General features: G+C 36.8%; 1 protein-coding gene across 7 annotated transcripts in view; it reads left to right on the forward strand.

Moving 5' to 3' along the window:
* Positions 1 to 19380, forward strand: part of FRY (FRY microtubule binding protein) — a 331529-nt gene that overhangs the window by 176649 nt on the left and 135500 nt on the right. For all 7 annotated transcript variants that reach the window (XM_032880008.1, XM_032880011.1, XM_032880009.1 and 4 more), the window contains 3 exons: positions 15553 to 15656; positions 16129 to 16237; positions 17897 to 17983. In XM_032880008.1, coding sequence (XP_032735899.1) covers positions 15553 to 15656; positions 16129 to 16237; positions 17897 to 17983 — 300 coding nt within the window. The remainder of the gene's footprint in view (positions 1 to 15552; positions 15657 to 16128; positions 16238 to 17896; positions 17984 to 19380) is intronic.

Genomic DNA, 19380 nt, shown 5'->3' on the forward strand with positions numbered 1-19380 from the left:
AGTATTTCTCAGTTCAAAAAAAGTCTTTTAGTACACTAGATATGTGTCTGAGACTGGTGCATGTGCTTCTGAGAGCGATTCCTTGTGTCTGCAGGGGAATTAGCCTACACTATTGAGAAAGTGAAAGAATATTAATGTGAGTTCTCTTTATTAAATATAGCCAATTTTATATAAGATTTCATTTATTTATTTACTTAATTAGTTAGAGTACAAGCCAGGGGAGGGGCAGAGGGAGAGAAGGAAAGAGAATCTCAAGTAGACTCCCAACAGGGGGCTTGTTCTCACAACCCTGAGATCCTGACCTGAGCCTAACTGATTGAGCCACCCAAGGTGCCCCAAATAGAGTCAGTTTTAGAAGATAACAAGGGATAAGAGATATCACTCCAAATCTGGGGAAATAAATCTTTTCTAATAAGGATCGTTTTCGGGGTAGAATTAAATACCCTTCTCCGTGCATTAAATATTGCATTTTATCTAACTGATTTTAAAAAAGAGAGGCCACACATCACTGGCAGAACCATGTGAATTGATTTCAGATGCTCACCTGTCCTTCCTGCAGCCGTCCTCTGCCCCCTGCCGTCTAGGAAAGTATTTGCAGGGAAAAGTTCTTTCTGTGGGAGGATTGACCCCAGTCACAGAGAATACTCATTTCCTGTCATGTGATCTGTGATTGAAGGTATTCTATTCGAGCCACATGGCAGTCCATCAGTCCTAGCCATTCACTGAGCAAGTACTGTGGTGGGTAGGCAGCACAGGTGCGTGATGATGAGAGGAGGGACGTCATCGTTTCTAAAACTGAGGAACCTACAGTTAAAGCTACCATAATGATTAGCTTTAAAATTGGCTTTATAACTTCTAAATGACTAAGCCTATTTTAAGTTTTAGTGACCTGCTGATATAAGACAACTAAGAGAAAGTCAACTCTAAGGGCAGTTTAAACAGTGTGTATTTTTCAGTTTTTTCCAGTTGTGGCTTAAAGTTCTTCTACGAGTTTGATATTTGCTGCTTTCGAATTTTTGAAATATCCTTAATTATACAATACTGTATGTGCTTATACATGTTGTCCTGTCTTTTTTGTTATAAGGCACTTTAATTTAGTGAAGTGGTTAAGATTAATTATATTAGTTTGGCATTTACCATAATTACCCCATAATCTGCATTAGAGCGGTTTTAAGCATGGATTATGAAATCCAAGATTAGAATCATTTATTTTCTTCAAATTGGCAGTGAAATATAAGAGCAGGGGATATAGAATTAAGCTTTTAAGTATTCTTAAAAACAAAAAGCTTTTCAGGGTTATCAACTATTATATAATAGGCATTCTCCAATATCTTACTTAGGGATTTGTGCATCTATAATACATCTCTAACACAGAGCCCAATGTCATTTTGTTGTTGTTTGGTCCACTTTTAAGTTACTCAGTTATTAGTTTCAGTTAAAAATTTTTTTGTTCATTTACCTTTTACACAGGTAGAAAATAGTCATTTTGCTCAAAACAAAAAAGAGACATAATTAAGAATGTTTTCAGTGCATTTTTCTGTGTATATGATACTAAGTATGTTTGCAATGAATTTTAGTTAGAATTAAAATAATACTTTGCATGAAAATTTATTTTTGTGGCCAAAAAACCAAAATTTTTTGTTTAAAGTAGATATTTTGAAATAAAGTGGCATAATCTTAGTTTGGAATGTAATTGCTTCAAAATTATAATATTGGTGCTTTAGTCAAAACTTACCAGAAAGACTTAATAACAGGGTTATAAATGGCCCTAGAGAGAAGTGGGACTACAGGCTGATAGTGTATCCCTATGCAGACATTTCAAGCGTTAGGATTTCTAGGAGAATGGCCATGATGAGATCAGAAAGAGTATATAGAGGGAATAGTATAGAGATGAACCAAATTCCAGAATTCCATTTAGTTCACCCAGTAGGTATGAAGTACCCACTGCGTGATATGCTAGAGAAGGTGCTGTAAGGGGGGAATATAGGGGAAGTCAACTGTATTAAAACTAGATATAGAATAGAGTCTCTGTCCTTGAGGAGTTTAGCGTTTCATTGGCAGATCTATAACAAAGTTTCAAAATGCATGATAGACACAGTGAGGGATATAAAAGTTGAGAGTCGAGAGATATTTGTGCCATTTGTGAAGGTTCGAGACCCCATGAAGCATGAAAGAGGTAGTTATTAGGCCAAGTTAAGGCAGTGATATTTTATTTTATGGGTAATTGTTGGAATTCATCACCCCAAGGCTAAAAGATATAAAAAGATCCTTGATGAGTTACCCTTGGAATAAAATGGTATCATATATATTTAGAACTAAACCCAGTAGGGATTAAATGGGACCATTTTAGGGGTGCTTGAAGGGCTCAGTTGGTTAAGCTTCCAACTCTTGATTTCCATTTGGATTGTGGGAAGGGGCGCCACCTCGGGCTCCATAGTCTGCAGGGAGTCTGCTTGGGATTCTCTTTTTCCCTCTCCCTCTGTCCCTCCCCTTCATGTTCTCTCTCTCTCTCTCAAGTAATAAGTGAATAAATCCTCTTTTTTTAAAATGAGACCATTTTAAAATGTCATAAATATACAGAAAACCTTCTAAATCAACTTACAAATAATCTGTGAGGAAAAACTAAAATGGCTTCGGAAGTATACTTTGTCTTGAATAGTGTCAGGATTTTATGAGAATTAGAGCCAACTCTATCATTTCATAATGACCAGTGGACCAACTCTTCTCCCTATTTACTTTATTTACTTCTCGCCCTTTTTGTTTCCAGCACCCTTACCCTCCATGTGTCCCATTTCCCTACACATGCTTATGTATAATGAACCTAATGTTTGAACCCTACATTTTGAACTTGGTAGCCATATTTGATGTGTTCTGCAGAGGGGAGTCATCAAGGTGGCAGCGTGACAAATAGAAAATAGAAGTGTCTGAGTGTGAAAAATATGCTGCTTTCAAAGTAAAGAAGTTCTCAGATCAATGCTGTTAATATCAGTGCCCTGGTTTATCTTCAGAGTCAGTCTGTTGGAAGCAGGCTACTTGGGTAACACAAACTTGGAGTTTTTGTTTACACTTAGTTAAGAAGGTCAACCATATATTAGCAATATACCCTTGTGAGTTGATGGGGAATTTATGCCATCTTCTTACCACAACACTGACATCTTTCAAGAACTCTTGCTTAGTAGTAACCAATACTTTTTTCTTCTATATATTTAATGTCAAATCTGAACATACTGAGCAATTAAAAATTGATACATTTCCTTCACGTCTACCATAATACACCTAATTCTGAAGAAAGGAAATATGTTTTGAAACTAGATTTAATAGTACTTATTTTATGTTGTGACTGTTAATTAATAGTTATTTTAACATGTAGTATTTATTAAATATTTATAATAACTGTGCTAGTTTCTCAGCCTTAAAAATGGATATAATTGGAATAATTTTTTAATTTTTTAAAATTTTATGATAGTGAATATAATATCCCAGAGGTCCAGGGTATAAAAATGAAACAAAAGCATAAAAGAAACCTTAAGAGTTAAAAAATGTATTTGCTGTATACTTACTAACAACAATATCTCTCAGTAACTGGAGATCTTTTATGAACCAAGCCAGTGGCAGGAGATCTTTTATGAACCAAGCCAATATATTCCATGCTTTGTTATGGATCATCATGATAGTGTAATAAGCTCCACTGAGCTCTCCCTGTGCTTTCATGGATATCATTTTTTTTTTCTAAATACTTTGCTCCAAGAGCAATACTGTATATGAAGGCTAGATAATACAGAATTAAAAGTGATTCTCCTTTCATCTCAGTCTGCTTATGCTAGGACTTGAATGCATCCATTCAGTCAGTCAATCAGCTGTTTAAAGTATTTTACATGAAGTGTAGCAGGCACTGTCCAAGTGCTGGGAGTAAGTGATGAATGAGACAGTAGCACTCTCCCACTTCTTAGACCTTGTAATTTAGTGGAACAGACAGATAGTAAACAAGCAAACACATAGGAAAAACAATTCAGATATTGGTAACTGCTGTAAATAAAATCAAGTAGGATATTGTGACAGAGAACGACACATTCAAAAGGAACAGGGTGGGGAGGGTACAAGGAAGCTCTTTTGATTTCCATTAAGAATCTCAAAAACTGTGGTTGCCATATATTTGTTGAAACTTGTCTTCAGCACTTAATGTATATTTATGTGTAATAATCACAATCAAGTTTAAGGAGTGCTTTTCTTAAACTTTTCATATAATAGTAAGATAATTAATGATATCTTTATATCAATGAGTAGACATTAAGTAATACATTAAGGATTCCACAGCCATTGGTAGAATGCATTAAAATGTATGGCACCAATTATTTTAAAACAACTACTATTCTCTTTTTAAGTATCAATTTAAATGATATAGTGTTGGCTATTTTAAATAATAATTTTCTAGAAGTTATTCTGCTTTAATATTAACCTCATTTCTATAAACTTGAGAAAATCTCTTTTCATTTATCTTTCATATGTGTTCAAGACACATTTCAAAGTGGAATTTGTAAATTCTGACAGTGCACATAAACTGAGCTTAAAAATTAGTAATCAGCTGACAAGGGTATTACTTTCCATGAGTTTCTTATTTATTCAGACACTGAAGAGAAAATAATCTGCATAAATTGTTGTTTCATTAGTGTTGAGGTTATCCTAACCCCTGTGTTCTTTGCATATAGGTTCTTTGAGTAATATGGTCATCAAAAAGTGAACTATGATCAGAGTAAATTGATTCAAGTATTAAAAGGAAATGCCTGGAAGAAGAAAGGTGTTGACTATGATATATTAGGGAATATGACAGAAAGAAATAGATTTACTTCAATGGCTCTAGTCGAAGTGGAAGTGAGAACTAGAAGGTAGTTGAGAATAACAAGATCAAAAGATGGCTAAAATTGTTTATCAGTCTCTGTCAATAGAATTTGACCTTAAAATGCGCCAGACTCTCTAAAAAAGCCTGTTATAAATGCAGCTTCTCAAGACCTACCTCCAGAAATTCTGATTTCAAATGTTTGAGTGCAGTCAAGGCATTTGCATGTTCATAAGAGGCTCAGGTGACTTAGTGCAAATGCTGGGCTGGTGGACCTTGAGAAACATTGGTTCTCAACATTGGTTGCCAGTGAATTCAATTCTCCTTACTTGTTACTGTTAACACTGAATTGCTTTAACTAAATCAAAAGCAAACTTTAAAGAAGGTGGGCGTGGTATTGGGCTGGCTGACGTCATATGAAAGTGTCGGTGACCAGCATTGAGAGGAGAGGAAGGGGTACAGGGAAGATTCACTCTGAAGCTTACTAGTTTCTTGAACATTTGCATCAGTGTAACCTCAGAGCCACAATATATTAATATATTTTGTTAATTAATTAACAGAGAAGCAGATTACAAAGAGTGAAGAGTCCTTTGATCTTAAAGTAGAGATTTTTGACCCAAATCAGTGTTTTGAGACATATTCTAAAGTGTTTACATCCTGAAAATATACATCAAACCCCTATTGCATTAGCCCCTATTGGAAATACAAAGACAATGTTTTCAAGTAGAGTACAATCTAGTAGGTGCCAGTAGCATATTGGAGTGGTCTCCATATAATAGTAAACCATAGTAGAAAAATTAATGCTTCCAAGACACTGGAACCAGGTTGTCTAGATTCAAGTTCTTGTACTACCACTTATTAGCCCTTCTGTGCCTTGTTTTCTTCATCTGCACAATGAGAACAATGACAGTATCTACTGCACAGGTTGAAAATTAGTTAATATATGTACATCACTGCTAACAATGTCTCATTCAGTAAGTACCATGTTTTCCAGAAAATAGTATAGTATAGTGCCCATGTCTTTCACCTCCTTGGTTAAATTTGTTCCTACATATTTTATTCTTTTTGATGAAATTATGAATGGAATTTTTTTCTTAATTTCTCTTTATGATAGTTTGTGGTTACTGTATAAATATGCCACAGATTTTTGTACATTGATTTTGTATGAACCAACTTTACTGAATTTGTTTATTCTAATTTTTTTGGTAGAGTCTCTAGGATTCTCTATGTATTAAATTGTGTTATCTATAAATAATGGTAGTTTTACATTTTTCTTTCAATTTTGATTACTTTTATTTATTTTTCCTAATTGTTCTGGGTAGGACTTCCAGTACTATGTTGAACAAAAGTGGTGAGAATAGGTATGCTTGTCTTGTTTCTGATCTCAAAGAAAAAGATTTCAGTTTTTTACCATTGAGTATGATGTTCTGTGGGCTTGAGATATATCACCTCTTCTTGTTTTGAGGTACATTGCCTCTGCACTCAGTTTGTTGTTTTATCATAAATGGATATTGAATTTGTCAAATGCTTTTCTGCATCTTTTGAGAAGTCATATGATTTTATCCCTCATCTTGTTAAAATGGTTTTTCATGTTGATTGATTCACAAATGTTGAACCATGTTTCCATCCCTGGCTTAAATCCCACTTGATCATGGTGCATCCTTTTAATGTATTATTGAATTCAGTTTGCTAACATTTTGTTGAGGATTTTTGCATCTATGTTGATCAGGTACATTGGCCTGTAATTTTCTCTTTTTCATGTGTGTCCTTAACTGGTTTTGGTATCAGGATAATGTTGGCCTCATAAAATGAGTTTGAGAGTATTCTCTTCTCTTCAATTTTTTGGAAGACTTTGAGAAGGATTAGTATTAAATCTTTTTTGAAGGTTTTGTAGAATTCACTGGTTGAAGCCATCTGGTCCTGGACCTCTGTTTGTTGGGAGTTTTTTTTATTACTGATTCAACTTCTTTACTAGTAATTGCTCTATTGAGATTTTTCTATTTATGATTCAGTTTTGGAAGATGGTATGTTTCTAGGAATTAATTTATTTCTTCTAGGTTTTCTAATTGGTTGGCATATAATTGTTCATAATAGTCCTTTATGATGCTTTGTATTTCTTTTGTGTCAGTTGTAATTTCTCCTCTTTATTTTCTGATTCTATACATTTGAGCCCTCTCTCTTTTTTTCTTAGTCTAGCCAAAAGCTCATCAATTTTGTTTATCTTTTCAAAGAACCAGCTGTTCGTTTCATTGATCTTCTCTATTGTCTTTTTAGTCTCTAGTTCATTATTTCCACTCTGATCTTTATTATTTCCTTCCTTCTGGTAACTTTGGGTTTTAACTGTTCTTTTTCTAATCACTTTAGGTTTAAAGTTAGGTTGTTTACTTGATATTTTTCTTGTTATTTGATATAGACCTATATCATTATAATCTTAGAACTGCTTTTGCTGTGTCCCATAGATTTGGCATTATTATTTATCCATTTCCTTTATCTCAAGGTATTTTTAAAATTTCTCCTTTGATTTCTAAATTGACCCATTGGTTATTCAGTAGTATGTTGTTTAATCTCCCCCATAGTTGTGATTTTTCCAATTTTCTTTTTGTAATTGTTTTCTAGTTTCATAGTACTATGGTTGGGAAAGAAACTTGATACGACTTCAGTCTTCTTAAACTTACTGAGACTTCTTTTGTGGCCTAATATATGATCTCTCCTGGCAAATGTTCCATGCGCACTTGAGTAGAATTGTGTACACACACTACTGCCTTCAGAGAGAATGTTCTGTATATATCTATTAAGTCCATCTTGATCATGTGCCATTTAAATTCTAATATGTGACTTAAAGCCAGTATTTCCTTATTGATTTTCTGTCTGGATGATCTATCCATTGATGTAAGTGGGGGCATTAAAGTCCCCTACTGTTGTTGGCTGTTGTCAATTTCTCCATTTAGGTTTGTTAATATTTGCTTTATATATTTAGATGCTTCTATGTTGGGTGCATAAATATTTACAAATATTAAATTTTCTTGTTGGATTGATCACTTTGTCTTTATGTAATGCCCTTCTCTTTTATTGCAGTTTTTGTTTTCAAGTCTGTTTTGTCTAATGTAAGTATAGCTTGCCGAGCTCTCTTTTGGTTTCCATCAGCATGGAATACCTTTTTCCATCCCTTCATTTCAGTCTGTATGTGTCTTTATATCAAAAGTAGGCAGCACATAGATGAGTCTTGTCTTTTTATCCATTCAGCAACTGTCTTTTGATTGGAACACTTAGTCCATTTGCATTTAAAGTAGTTGGTGTGGATATGTACTTATTTTCATTTTGTTTAATTTTTTTCTGACTGTTTTGTAGTTTCTTTCTGTTCCCCTCTTCTCTTGATTTCTTGCAATTTGTTGACTTTCTGTGGTGTTCTGCTTAGATTCCTTTCTCATTATCATTTATGTGTCTATTATAGGCTTTTGCTTTGTGGTTACCATGAGGCTCAGCCTAAATATTAAACAGTCTATTTTAAGTTGATAGCAAGTTAAGTTTGAACATATTCTAAAACTCTGCATTTTTGTTTTTGATGTCACATTTTACATCTCTTTGGCTTTTGTGTCCCTTAACTAATTAATATAGTTATTTTTACTATTTCTTTTAATACTCGTACTAGCTTTATAAGTAATTAGTCCACTTTCTTTACTATATATTTACCTTTACCAGTGAGATTTTTAATTTAATGTGTTTTCTTATTACTAATTAGTGCTCTTTGTTTTAACATTTCTTTTAGGGACAGTTTAATGATGATTATCTCCTTTAGCTTTTGCTTGTCTGGAGAAATCTTTATCTCGTTTTTAATTCTAAATGATAATCTTGCTGTGTAGAGTGTTTTTCGTTGGAAGTTTTTGTTTTTTTTTTTTTTTTCTTTTTCCTTTCAGTACTTTTAATATATCATACTACTCTCTTTTGGCCTGCAAAGTTTCTGTTGAGGAATCTGGTGATGATCTTACATTTATTGTTCATTGACCTGATGTCCCTTGTTCATAACATGTTATTTTTCTCTCACAGTTTTTAAGATTCTTTGTCTTTAACTTTGACATTTTAATTACAGTGTGCCTTGGTGTGGGTCTTTTGGGGTTCATCTTCTTTAGAACCTTCTAGATTTCCTGGATTTGGTGTCTGTTTCATTCCCCAGGTTAGGGAAGTTATTAGCCATTATTCCTTTAAATAAGATTTCTGCCCCTTTCTCTCTCTCTCCCTCTGGAAGCCCTGTAATCAGAATGTTATTCTTCTTGATGTTGTCTTACAGGTTTCTTAAGGAATGTTTGTTTTCTTGTTTAATTTTTTTTCTTTTTGCTTTCCTGTTTGGTTAGTTCTGTTGCCCTGTCTCCCAGATCACTAATTCTTTTGTCTTCTTCATTTAGTCTGCTGTTAAAACTTTCAGTGTATTTTTCATTTAAGTTATTGTATTCTTCAGCTTGTGACTTATGTTTGGTATTTTCTTATCTTTTCTGTCTCTTTGTTGAAATCTTTCTGTGCTTCCATTCTTTTCCTGAGTGTGTTGAGCTTCTTTATGACCATCACTTAACTTCTTATCAGGCAAATTATTTATCTCCATTTCATTAAAGTCCTCCCCCGGGGGGGGGGGTTAGCTTGTTCTTTTGTTTAGAACATATTCCTCTGTTTCCTCATTTTGCTTGACTCTCTGTTTTTATGTGTTAGGCAAAATAGCTATCTCTCCCAGTATGAAAGAGGTGGCCCTATGTAAGCAATGAACCTTATTGATTAGCATTGCCCTAGCTCTTGGGTGTCTCTGGAACTGTCTATCCGGTTGTTTAAGATTCATAGAGCCCAGAAATACAGTCCCCCTGGCCACCAGAGCCTGGCACTCCAGGGCATCCCCTGTGTGGGCTCTGCATGCCTGGTGGCTTTGGCAGGTCAAGGGGGCCAGGTACAGGGTTATGGGAACAACACAAGGGGTCAAGCCCAAGGCAGTGGCATGAGAGGTGGACCTTGGCACTGGTCAGTTAGAGTGAGAGTACAAAAATATTACTACCCAGTGCCGCCACCAGCAACATTAAGAGCAAATGTAAAAATATTACCCACCAGTGCCTCCATCCCTGTGCAGAGTCCTAACAGGCTTTTGCTCTTCTAGCAGATGCCTTAATATTAGCAACTTTATCTTCTTCACATGTGGGCTAGGCTCTTCTCAAACTGCTGATTTTGTACTTGGTCAGGGAGAGTGAATCTGCATCTGAGCCTTTTAAGAGCAGAATCTCTTTCCTTATAGCCTTATGGCTCTCCTGGATGTGAGCCCTGCTGGTTTTCAGAGTCACACATTTTGGGGACTCTTTTCCCTGGTGCAGTTCCTAAGAGATGGGGTGGCTAATGTGGGGTACAAACTCCATGCTCCTCACTGAGGAGTTCCATGTTTGTGAGACCCCTCCTCATGTTGGGTCACCATGCTTATGGTGGGGTTTTGTTAAGATTGTGTAACTGCCTCTCCTACCTGTCTTCATGTGGCCCTTTTATTCCTTGATGTAAAGTAGCTGTTCAGCCAGTACTCGGGGTCTTTCCAAAGGGAATTATTCCATATGTAGCTATTAATTTGTTGTGTCCTTATGAGAAGGTGAGTTAAGGATCATTCCATGTCACTTTCTTGAACTGCCTCCTTATATAGCTTCTATATAAAGAAGTCTTGCTTATGCATCAAGTTGTTTGCTACTACTCACAGTCTGCTTTTTTAAAACTGATATTTACTGATAACCTCCTGTTTGGCAATCAATGAGGGCAGAAAAATGAACAAATCAGAATTCTGGAGTTCGCAGTCTGCTAAGAAATATACAAGTAAAGGGATAGAACAGCATTCTGGAAGCAGAGAGCAGAGGCACTTGGCAATCTTTCTGGGGTGGATACATAGTGGTTGTAATAGTAGGGAATTTAATAAAAGAGATGACACCTAATTGAATCTTGCCAGGGAGTAGACACTTTCCAAATATACCAGGAGTAGGAAAGCATTCAAGGCATTTAGAAAATTGCAGAAGACGTATAATGGCATGGGGTGCACCAAGCCCAAGGTGGAGGTAGGAGGTAGTAATGGAGGAACCAAATTGCCAAAGGCCCCTCCTGTACCACATCATGGAATTTGGACATGTCCAGGAGGTGATTAGAAGCCACTCAAGGACATTAAATATGGGGAAGTAAATGGTCATGGGTGCAGTTTAAGAATATCATTTGACAGTGCCAGGAATGGAAGAGGGGCAAGAAAAGCATTTGAGGAGGGATTGTGGTGATCAGTGATATCACCTTGAAATGCTAAAAATCAAGTACAAAGTGAAAACTTAAGTCAGCCACTTGGCTCTTTAGCCTCTGTGGAAGAAGCAACTTCTTTCAAGATATGTCTCCAAAAGCAAAAGAAACAAAAGCGAAAATGAACTTTTAGGACTTCTTCAAGATCAAAATCTTCTGAACAGCAAAAGAAACAGTCAATAAAACAAAGCGGCAACCCATGGAATTCTCAAATGACACTACAGACAAAGGGCTGATACCAAGATCTATAAAGAACTCCTCAAACGCAACACACAAAACAGATAATCACATCAAAAAATGGGCAGAAGACATGAACAGACACTTCTCTGGAGAAGACATACAAATGGCTAACAGACACATGAAAAAATGTTCATCATCATTAGCCAACAGGGAGATTCAAATCAAAACCACATTGAGATACCACCTTACACCAGTTAGAATGGCCAAAATTAACAAGACAGTAAACAATGTGTATTGGAGAGGATGTGGAGAAAGGGGAGCCCTCTTACACTGTTGGTGGGAATGCAAGTTGGTGCAGCCCCTTTGGAAAACAGTGTGGAGATTCCTTAAGAAATTAAAAACAGAGCTACCCTATGACCCTGCAATTGCACTACTAGGTATTTATCCCAAAGATACAGATGTAATGAAAAGAAGGGCCACCTGTACCCCAATGTTCATAGCAGCAATGGCCACAGTTGCCAAACTGTGGAAAGAACCAAGATGCTCTTCAATGGACGAATGGATAAAGATGTGGTCCATATATACAATGGAGTGTTGTGCCTCCATCAGAAAGGGTGAATACCCAACTTTTGTATCAACATGGACGGGACTGGAGGGGATTATGCTGAGTGAAATAAGTCAAGCAGAGAGAGTCAAGTATCATATGGTTTCACTTACTTGTGGAGCATATGGAATAACACAGAGGACATTGGGTGAAGGAGAGGAGAAGTGAGATGGGGGAAATCAGAGAGGGAGAAGAACCATGAGAGACTGAGGACTCTGAGAAACAAACTGAAGGTTTTGGAGGGGAGGGGCGTGGGGGGATGGGTGAGCCTGGTGGCGGGTATTAAGGGGGGTACATACTGCATGGAGCACTGGATGTGGTACATAAACAATGAATTTTGGAACACTGAAAAGAAATAAAATAAAATGGAAAAAAAATTGAAGTTAAACAGAAGCCAGCACTATGAATTGTTTAAACTAGAGATCTCTGTTAATCTCCTTAATAAAGCTTAGGTGATGTTTGCCCTACCCCATCATGATTCACAGTATGAGATAAGGCACATGAGAGAATTTTGAATGATACACTATGCAAAATATAAAATACATATACTAATAGAAATTAACAAAGGAAGAAACATCTCTACTGGAATGGAAGCTCCCCCAAATTAGAGCATGTTTGCTGCTAAATCCTGGTGCTTTGTATGTAATAATAGTTACTATGGACAAGAACAGTGCTAAATATCCTATATGCATTAGCTCATTTAATTCTCAATGTTCCTATGAGGAGCTTCCCTGAGGCTGACCACATCACTAATAAATTGCAGAGCAAGGATGGATTCAAACCCAGGCAGTGTGTGCCTAGAGTCTGCATTTAACCACCATGTAAGCACATCAGAGACATTTGCTAAGTTGGAGGGATTGGAGTAAGGATAATTAGAATTCCCCAAGTTTTTTTTTTTTTTTTAAGATTTTATTTATTTATTTGACAGAGATCACAAGCAGGCAGAGAGGCAAGCAGAGAGAGGAGGAAGCAGGCTCCCCGCTGAGCAGAGAGCCTGATGCAGGACTCGATCCCAGGACCCTGAGATAATGACCCGAGCCGAAGGCAGCGGCTTAACCCACTGAGCCACCCAGGCGCCCTAGAATTCCCCAAGTTTTTTAATGACAGAATATTTTAAATGTAACTTTATCAGTTTAGTAGTTTAAAGTTCATGTATGTAACCAAGCATGCAAATCAAACACGCAAATTATAATTCTTTATATATCAATATATGCTTTAGAAAGTTGTGGTCTTTTTCTTCCTACAGCTGGAAAAGTAGTTATAAAGCTTATCTGAAGGAATAAACATGGAAAAATATCTGATAAAACCCTTTAAAAAGAAAAAAAAAAAAACTAGTGGAGGATGGAAGATAGTCCATACCAGATAATGAAACACATTTGTTTTATTTTTTTTTAAGTTCTTATTTAAATTCCAGTTACTTAACATAACAGTATAATATTGGTTTCTGGTGCACAATATGGTAATAAAACCATTTTAAAGCCTCAAAACTTAACGTGATATTAATTGGCCTGTGAATAGACAGACTAATAAAACAAACTCTAAGAACAGACCTGAAAGCATATAGAAATCTAGAATTTTATAATGATCACACCAAAAATTTATTCTTTTTCTCCTAAATCTAAAAAAAATTCTTAATTGCTTTTTCCATAGAATTTATTTACATAGTCTAAAAATGAACTTTATCTAAACACTTATGAATCCCATAAAAATCAGTATCTAAATTATCTACACTAAGAATAAAAGAGCTAAAGCAATTATGACAAGATAAAAAAGTAAGGGTGGAAAAGTCACATAAAAGCAAAAAACCTATAAGAAAGTTTAAATGACATTTAAATACTGTTCAGCACACATTTATCGACCCCCTGAAGAATGCTGGGAATTGTAATAGATGTCAAGGTAAACAATTCCCCTTCCTTTCGGACATCTAAATAAGGTTGTATGCTAGAGGTTGTATGAAGGTCAGAAGACACTCAGGACAGAATAATTAGCTTTAGTGGGATGGGGTTGAGGACTGGGGAGGAACCAAAGAGCCTGCACAAAGGAGGGACATTCAAGTAGACTGTGAAGGGGTAGGGTTCGCCCAGGGGTGCTTGAGTGGCTTAGTTGGTTAAGCATCTGCCTTCGTCCCAGGTCATGATCCCAGGGTTCTGGGATGGAACCCCACATTGGGCTCCCTGCTCAATAGGGAGCCTCTTTCTCCTTCTCCCTCTGCCTTCCGCTCCCCCCCCCCCTGCTTGTGCATGCTCTCTCTTTCTCATCAAAGAAATAAAATCCTTAAAAAAAAAAAAAAAAGATGCAGGAGGTGAGAGAACCCACTCCTGACATGGAAATGGAATGAACATGGCCTAGCTAGAGTTTAGGGAGCTTGTAGGAGACTAGAGGAAAGGGAGGCAGAAACTACATATTGATCGGTCAGTTATGCCTTGCCAAGAAATGTTGCCTGGATCCCACAGGTATCAGAGAAACCACCCAACCCATGATTTTTAAATCAAGAGGAATATAATTAAGGTAAGATGGACAGTGAGGAAAGGATCAATTCTTTCCTCTCTGGCTTGTTATTGCCTGGAAGCCAGCAGCTCTGCCATAGCTGGTCTCCCTGCCTCTGCTCCTTTCCCCACACTGTATGCAGGATCTTCTTCCGTGGTCTCCTTGATCTTAGTGGCGTCCCTTCACCTCATAAGAACCCTGGTCTCCTTATTAATCATGGCAAGTGGGGTCCCACATGTGACCTCTGCCTTCCTCACAGGCCTCATCAACCTCTACTCTTTCACCTGGCCCCATGCACTGATGTATGAATTGTTCCCAGGTTCTCAAACATGACCCATCTTCTCCAGCTCTCTTAGTTTCCAAGTGTTACCTATTCCCATCATCTTTCTACACTGTTCACAGTTTCACACTGTGCCAAACACAGGACCTGGCCCACCATAGCCACTCAGATGTTTGGTTAAATGAACACATGAGTAAATGAATGAATTAAAGTTCATCTGAGTTTTCATCTGTCCCTGGAAATTTTTCCTGACCCTCCTTGAGTTTTCCATAGCTTGCCCTTCTTTCCATTCTCTAGCTCCTCCCCCTACCAGTTTTTTCTACTGCCTTAAGATTTGATTGCTTATTATCTATCTCCCATCCACCAGAGGTTGTGAACAACTTAAGGAAAGGGATTATCTTTTATCTCTATATCCCATGTTCTAACACACTTAGTATATATTCATCTCCATAAATGTTTATTAGTAATTAGATGAGGACCTGAGAAGTTTGGGGAATCAAAGCAAAAAGGGCATAATCAACTGTAGAAAGAGAACATTGATTCTCTCTTAATGCTAGAGAATACAGGTTCCCTAGGGCTGGAGGAAGAAGACAATTTCAAGCATTCATATGGCAAAGGAGAGAGTGACATGATTTCCCCCTGAACTACTCTGTCCTGCCCTCATGACCATTTAGATCCCTCCTCATAGATTATTTACCCAATGGGCACCTGAAGTCACATACCCCACAAGTCCCAAAGGATTCAAGTGCCTCGTAGGGGCCCTGCATGTCTAGGAATTCAGAAAAAGTATTCTCCATATATTACCACTTAATCTTTTTTTTCCACTTAAGTTTAATTAAATCTTAAATCTAATGCTATCTTACATCCTGGTTTCTGTCATAGAATAAAGACCCCAAGATGGCTCGAGTTGCGCTGGAATCTCTGTACAGATTACTTTGGGTTTACATGATTCGAATTAAATGTGAAAGCAACACAGCCACTCAGAGGTAAGGAGCTGGTTTTGGTTAATTAACTACATCCCTGAGTTAATGGTAACCATTTGTCAGCCAATGAGGTGATTTATTTTTATTGCTACCTATACTAACCAAACTAGTAAACATTCACAGTTGACAGTTTCTAAAAGATCTAAGTGGTAAAGACATTTTCAGGCTTTTCTTAGTCATTGCTCAGCAGCCGTTACAGAAATTTCAGCCTCTACCTGGATCAAGAGGCTCCATGTCCAAGACTGCATTCACCATGTTAGCAAAGCAAATGGCTTTTATTTTCCAGCTGCCCTTAGTTTTGCAGAAAAACTTTTCATAGAGTAATTATGCTAATGAAAAGGGATGAAGTGGTTTGTTTTCTTTTTCCAAACTCTCTCTGATACTTAGATAAGATGAAACATCTGCCATTTTCCCTTACAGAACTGGAGCTCAGCCAATCTTGCTTGTCTTCTCTTTTTTTCTTCCTATCTTTCAGCCGTCTTATAACCATCATCACAACACTTTTCCCCAAAGGGTCCCGTGGTGTGGTGCCAAGGGATATGCCTCTGAACATCTTTGTGAAAATCATCCAGTTCATTGCCCAGGTAATGGAGAAGCTTCTGGCAGTGGGAGTGATCTAATTGCCTTCAAGTAGCCAGTCTCTTTCCTAGGAAGTACTACCAGATGAAGAGTTTAAAGTAGTATCTTATGTGTAAAGAGTTTTCAGAATGGTTTTGTAAGTGTTTTCACACATGGCTTTTTTTTTTTTGCTTCCAAACAAATAGTGACGTGTACGTCAAATGTTTTCAGCATTTGACAAATGAAGGAACTGAGAGACAAGAGTTTGAGTGAGACATCTAAAGTCACAGAGCCTATTAGTAAAAAGGTCTCTTGACTCCTAGTCCCTGTTTTGTCGTGATTCTCAGCTCTGGATTCTGCAAGTCAGGAGGAAGCAAGGCATGTGATGTTTGGAGGAAATCAAAAGATGATTTTGTGAAATTTGAAGAGTAAATAAAAATGTTCTTTCACCCTGTGAGAAAGAAGAAGTAGGAATATTAGCATTTCTTAAGCGCTTACTCTTTGCCAGGAACTTTTCTAAGAACTTTGCAGGTATTAATTTCCTTAAAAATTGGGTCTAATAATAATAAACATGGTTTTTAGTATTTAGTTTACTTTATAGACCCAAGATTTTTACTTTTAAAACACTTTGTGGGTGAATTGTTATATTCCAACTTTGACTTCCTTACCATTTACAGAACAAGGGGAAAAGATCATTATTCCCATTCATCCTCTGCCACAAGCCAGCTCCGTACCCTTCACAAGTCAGAGAACCTCTTTCTTCTGTTTCTTTATTTGTAGAATGTGGGCGAAATGCTTGCCCACTGTACTTCAGAATGCCATGTGGATAAGGGGAAATTATAGGCATGAAATTACTGTTAGGTACAGTTGATACTGATTTAAAGATGGAAGGTTCAGTTGTTACTTCACAGACGACTGAATATTTGATATCTCTCTCTGTGTTTGGTATAATGAGATGCCTCTGTAATATGTGCACTTAGAGAAAAGACATTCCTTGCTTTGCAGGCAGATGAATTAATGTGATTTTTCTGCATATAGTTATCACGTGGCTGAGAATGTACTTTGATTATTCTGGACTACGTCGTGTAAAATGAACCTGTCCTATCATAGGGGCCACTGTCTCCAGCTATTAGCATCTGTCTTATACTTCCCTACTTAAGTACCATTGCATATCTTATTTGTTGATTATTCATTTCACTTGCAGAATTGTCCATTAAAATATGAGCCAAAAGATTTGAAATGTTAGAGGATAGGAGAAAATGGTCATTTTGCAGTGGTATTTTTAAAAATACATTTTAAACTGAGTTTCAAGAAGTTATCAGCGTTTGCTACGCAAGGAGGAAGTATTGAGACTGTGGATAAGCCCAGACACTCCAGGTGTTTGGGGTTTTCATTTTGGGGGGATTTGTTTTTGTTTTTGTTTTGTCATTAGCCATTCCATGCTTTAGGGGCTAATTCCACATATTATATAATGAAAGCATCCTTGCACACCCCATGAAAACAGGCAGCTTCACCCAAGCTTCCAGTGGGCACGGTCTTCCTACAGGGTCTCTCTTGATGCATGAAATTGAGCAGTGTCTTGCTTCTTTTAGCAGCCACCTATTTGGTGCTTAGAATAAAAATAGACATTTCGCACTGAACTTGTATTTTAACATCTTTGTTTTGTTTTCTCTTTTTCACTACAGGAACGTTTAGATTTTGCAATGAAAGAAATTATTTTTGATTTTCTTTGTGTGGGAAAACCAGCAAAAGCTTTCAGTCTCAATCCAGAGGTATGAATGATCCTTTTATGTACTTCCAACAGAGCATGTATGGACAGAGCCATACCTTTACTTCGCAACTTTGGGGAATAGGACAAAGGACATTTCTCTAAAAAGTCTTCTGCTTGTTTCTGTCCATGATATGTGACTAAATAGTATGGATAATGGAATTTCAGAAGTCAGGTTTTGAATGAATAAACTTAGAATGATGGTAGGTGGGTGTGCTACCATATTGGATTCTTGTATAATAGAGTAAACCTCGCCCCAAAGAGATAATCTGCCACTCCAAGTCAGGTCCATTTAGTCAGTACTTATTTAAATGGTCAGTTACATAACTATTTTGATGCAGATTAACAAGTTGAGTATTGCAAAGTGATGAAACAGAGAAGAATGAGTACGTGAAATAATAAAATACTAAAATCTAGTGAAATTGAATCAGGTATGAATATATGTTTCTGTGACAGCATCACACCTCAAGGACCAGACAGATCATGGAAATAATGGGTATGACACACAGTTGGCATGACCTATGCAAATGAAAAGCACATTCAGGTTTAAACTTTATTTTTATTTTTTTATGTGTATACTGTGTAGTGTATTTTATTATCCTTCCCTTAATCTATTTCATTTTTTAAAAATTTGTGTTATGTTAGTCACCATATAGCACATCATTAGTTTTGGATGTAGTGTTCCATGATTCCTTGTTTGGGTATAACACTCAGTGCTCCGCATAATCCATGCCCTCCTTAATACCCATCACCCTGGGCTCACCCATCCCCCCACTCTTCTCCCCTCTAAAACCCCCAGTTTTTTTCGCGGAGTCCCTAGTGTCTCATGGTTTGTTTTTCCCTCTGATTCCCCCCACTTCATTTTCCCCTTCCTTCTCCTAATGTCCTCCATGCTATTCCTTATATTACACAAATAAGTGAAACCATATGATAATTGACTTTATCTCTTTGACTTATTTCACTTAGCATAATCTCCTCCAGTCCCTTCCACGTTGATGTAAAAGTTGGGTAGTCATCCTTTTTGATGGCTGAGTAATACTCCATTGTATATACAGACCACATCATCTTTATCCAACACTGTGGACCAACAGAACTGTGCCTGGCAAGCTGCCTCTTTGCAGTCCTTTCCCTATGATATTGTAGAAAGAACACTGAACCAGAAGACAGCAGTATTAGATTTGTACTTGACACAGGCTCTACCACTTTTACTAGCTATATGACATTTATCTCTCTGAACTTTAGCTTTTTTGCCAATAGAATGAACAAAATACTTTTCTACATCACCTCATGGAATACTTATGATATTGTGACACTACAAACTCTTAAGCCAAAAACAAAATAAAAACCATAGAAGTTTTGTTGTTATTATTGTTACTGTTTTAAAGGGTGTTCCCATCATCA

Source organism: Lontra canadensis, unplaced genomic scaffold (genome assembly GCF_010015895.1).
Source record: "Lontra canadensis isolate GAN:19392208 unplaced genomic scaffold, GSC_riverotter_1.0 scaffold67, whole genome shotgun sequence".
In the NCBI taxonomy this organism is placed as follows: Eukaryota; Metazoa; Chordata; class Mammalia; order Carnivora; family Mustelidae; genus Lontra; species Lontra canadensis.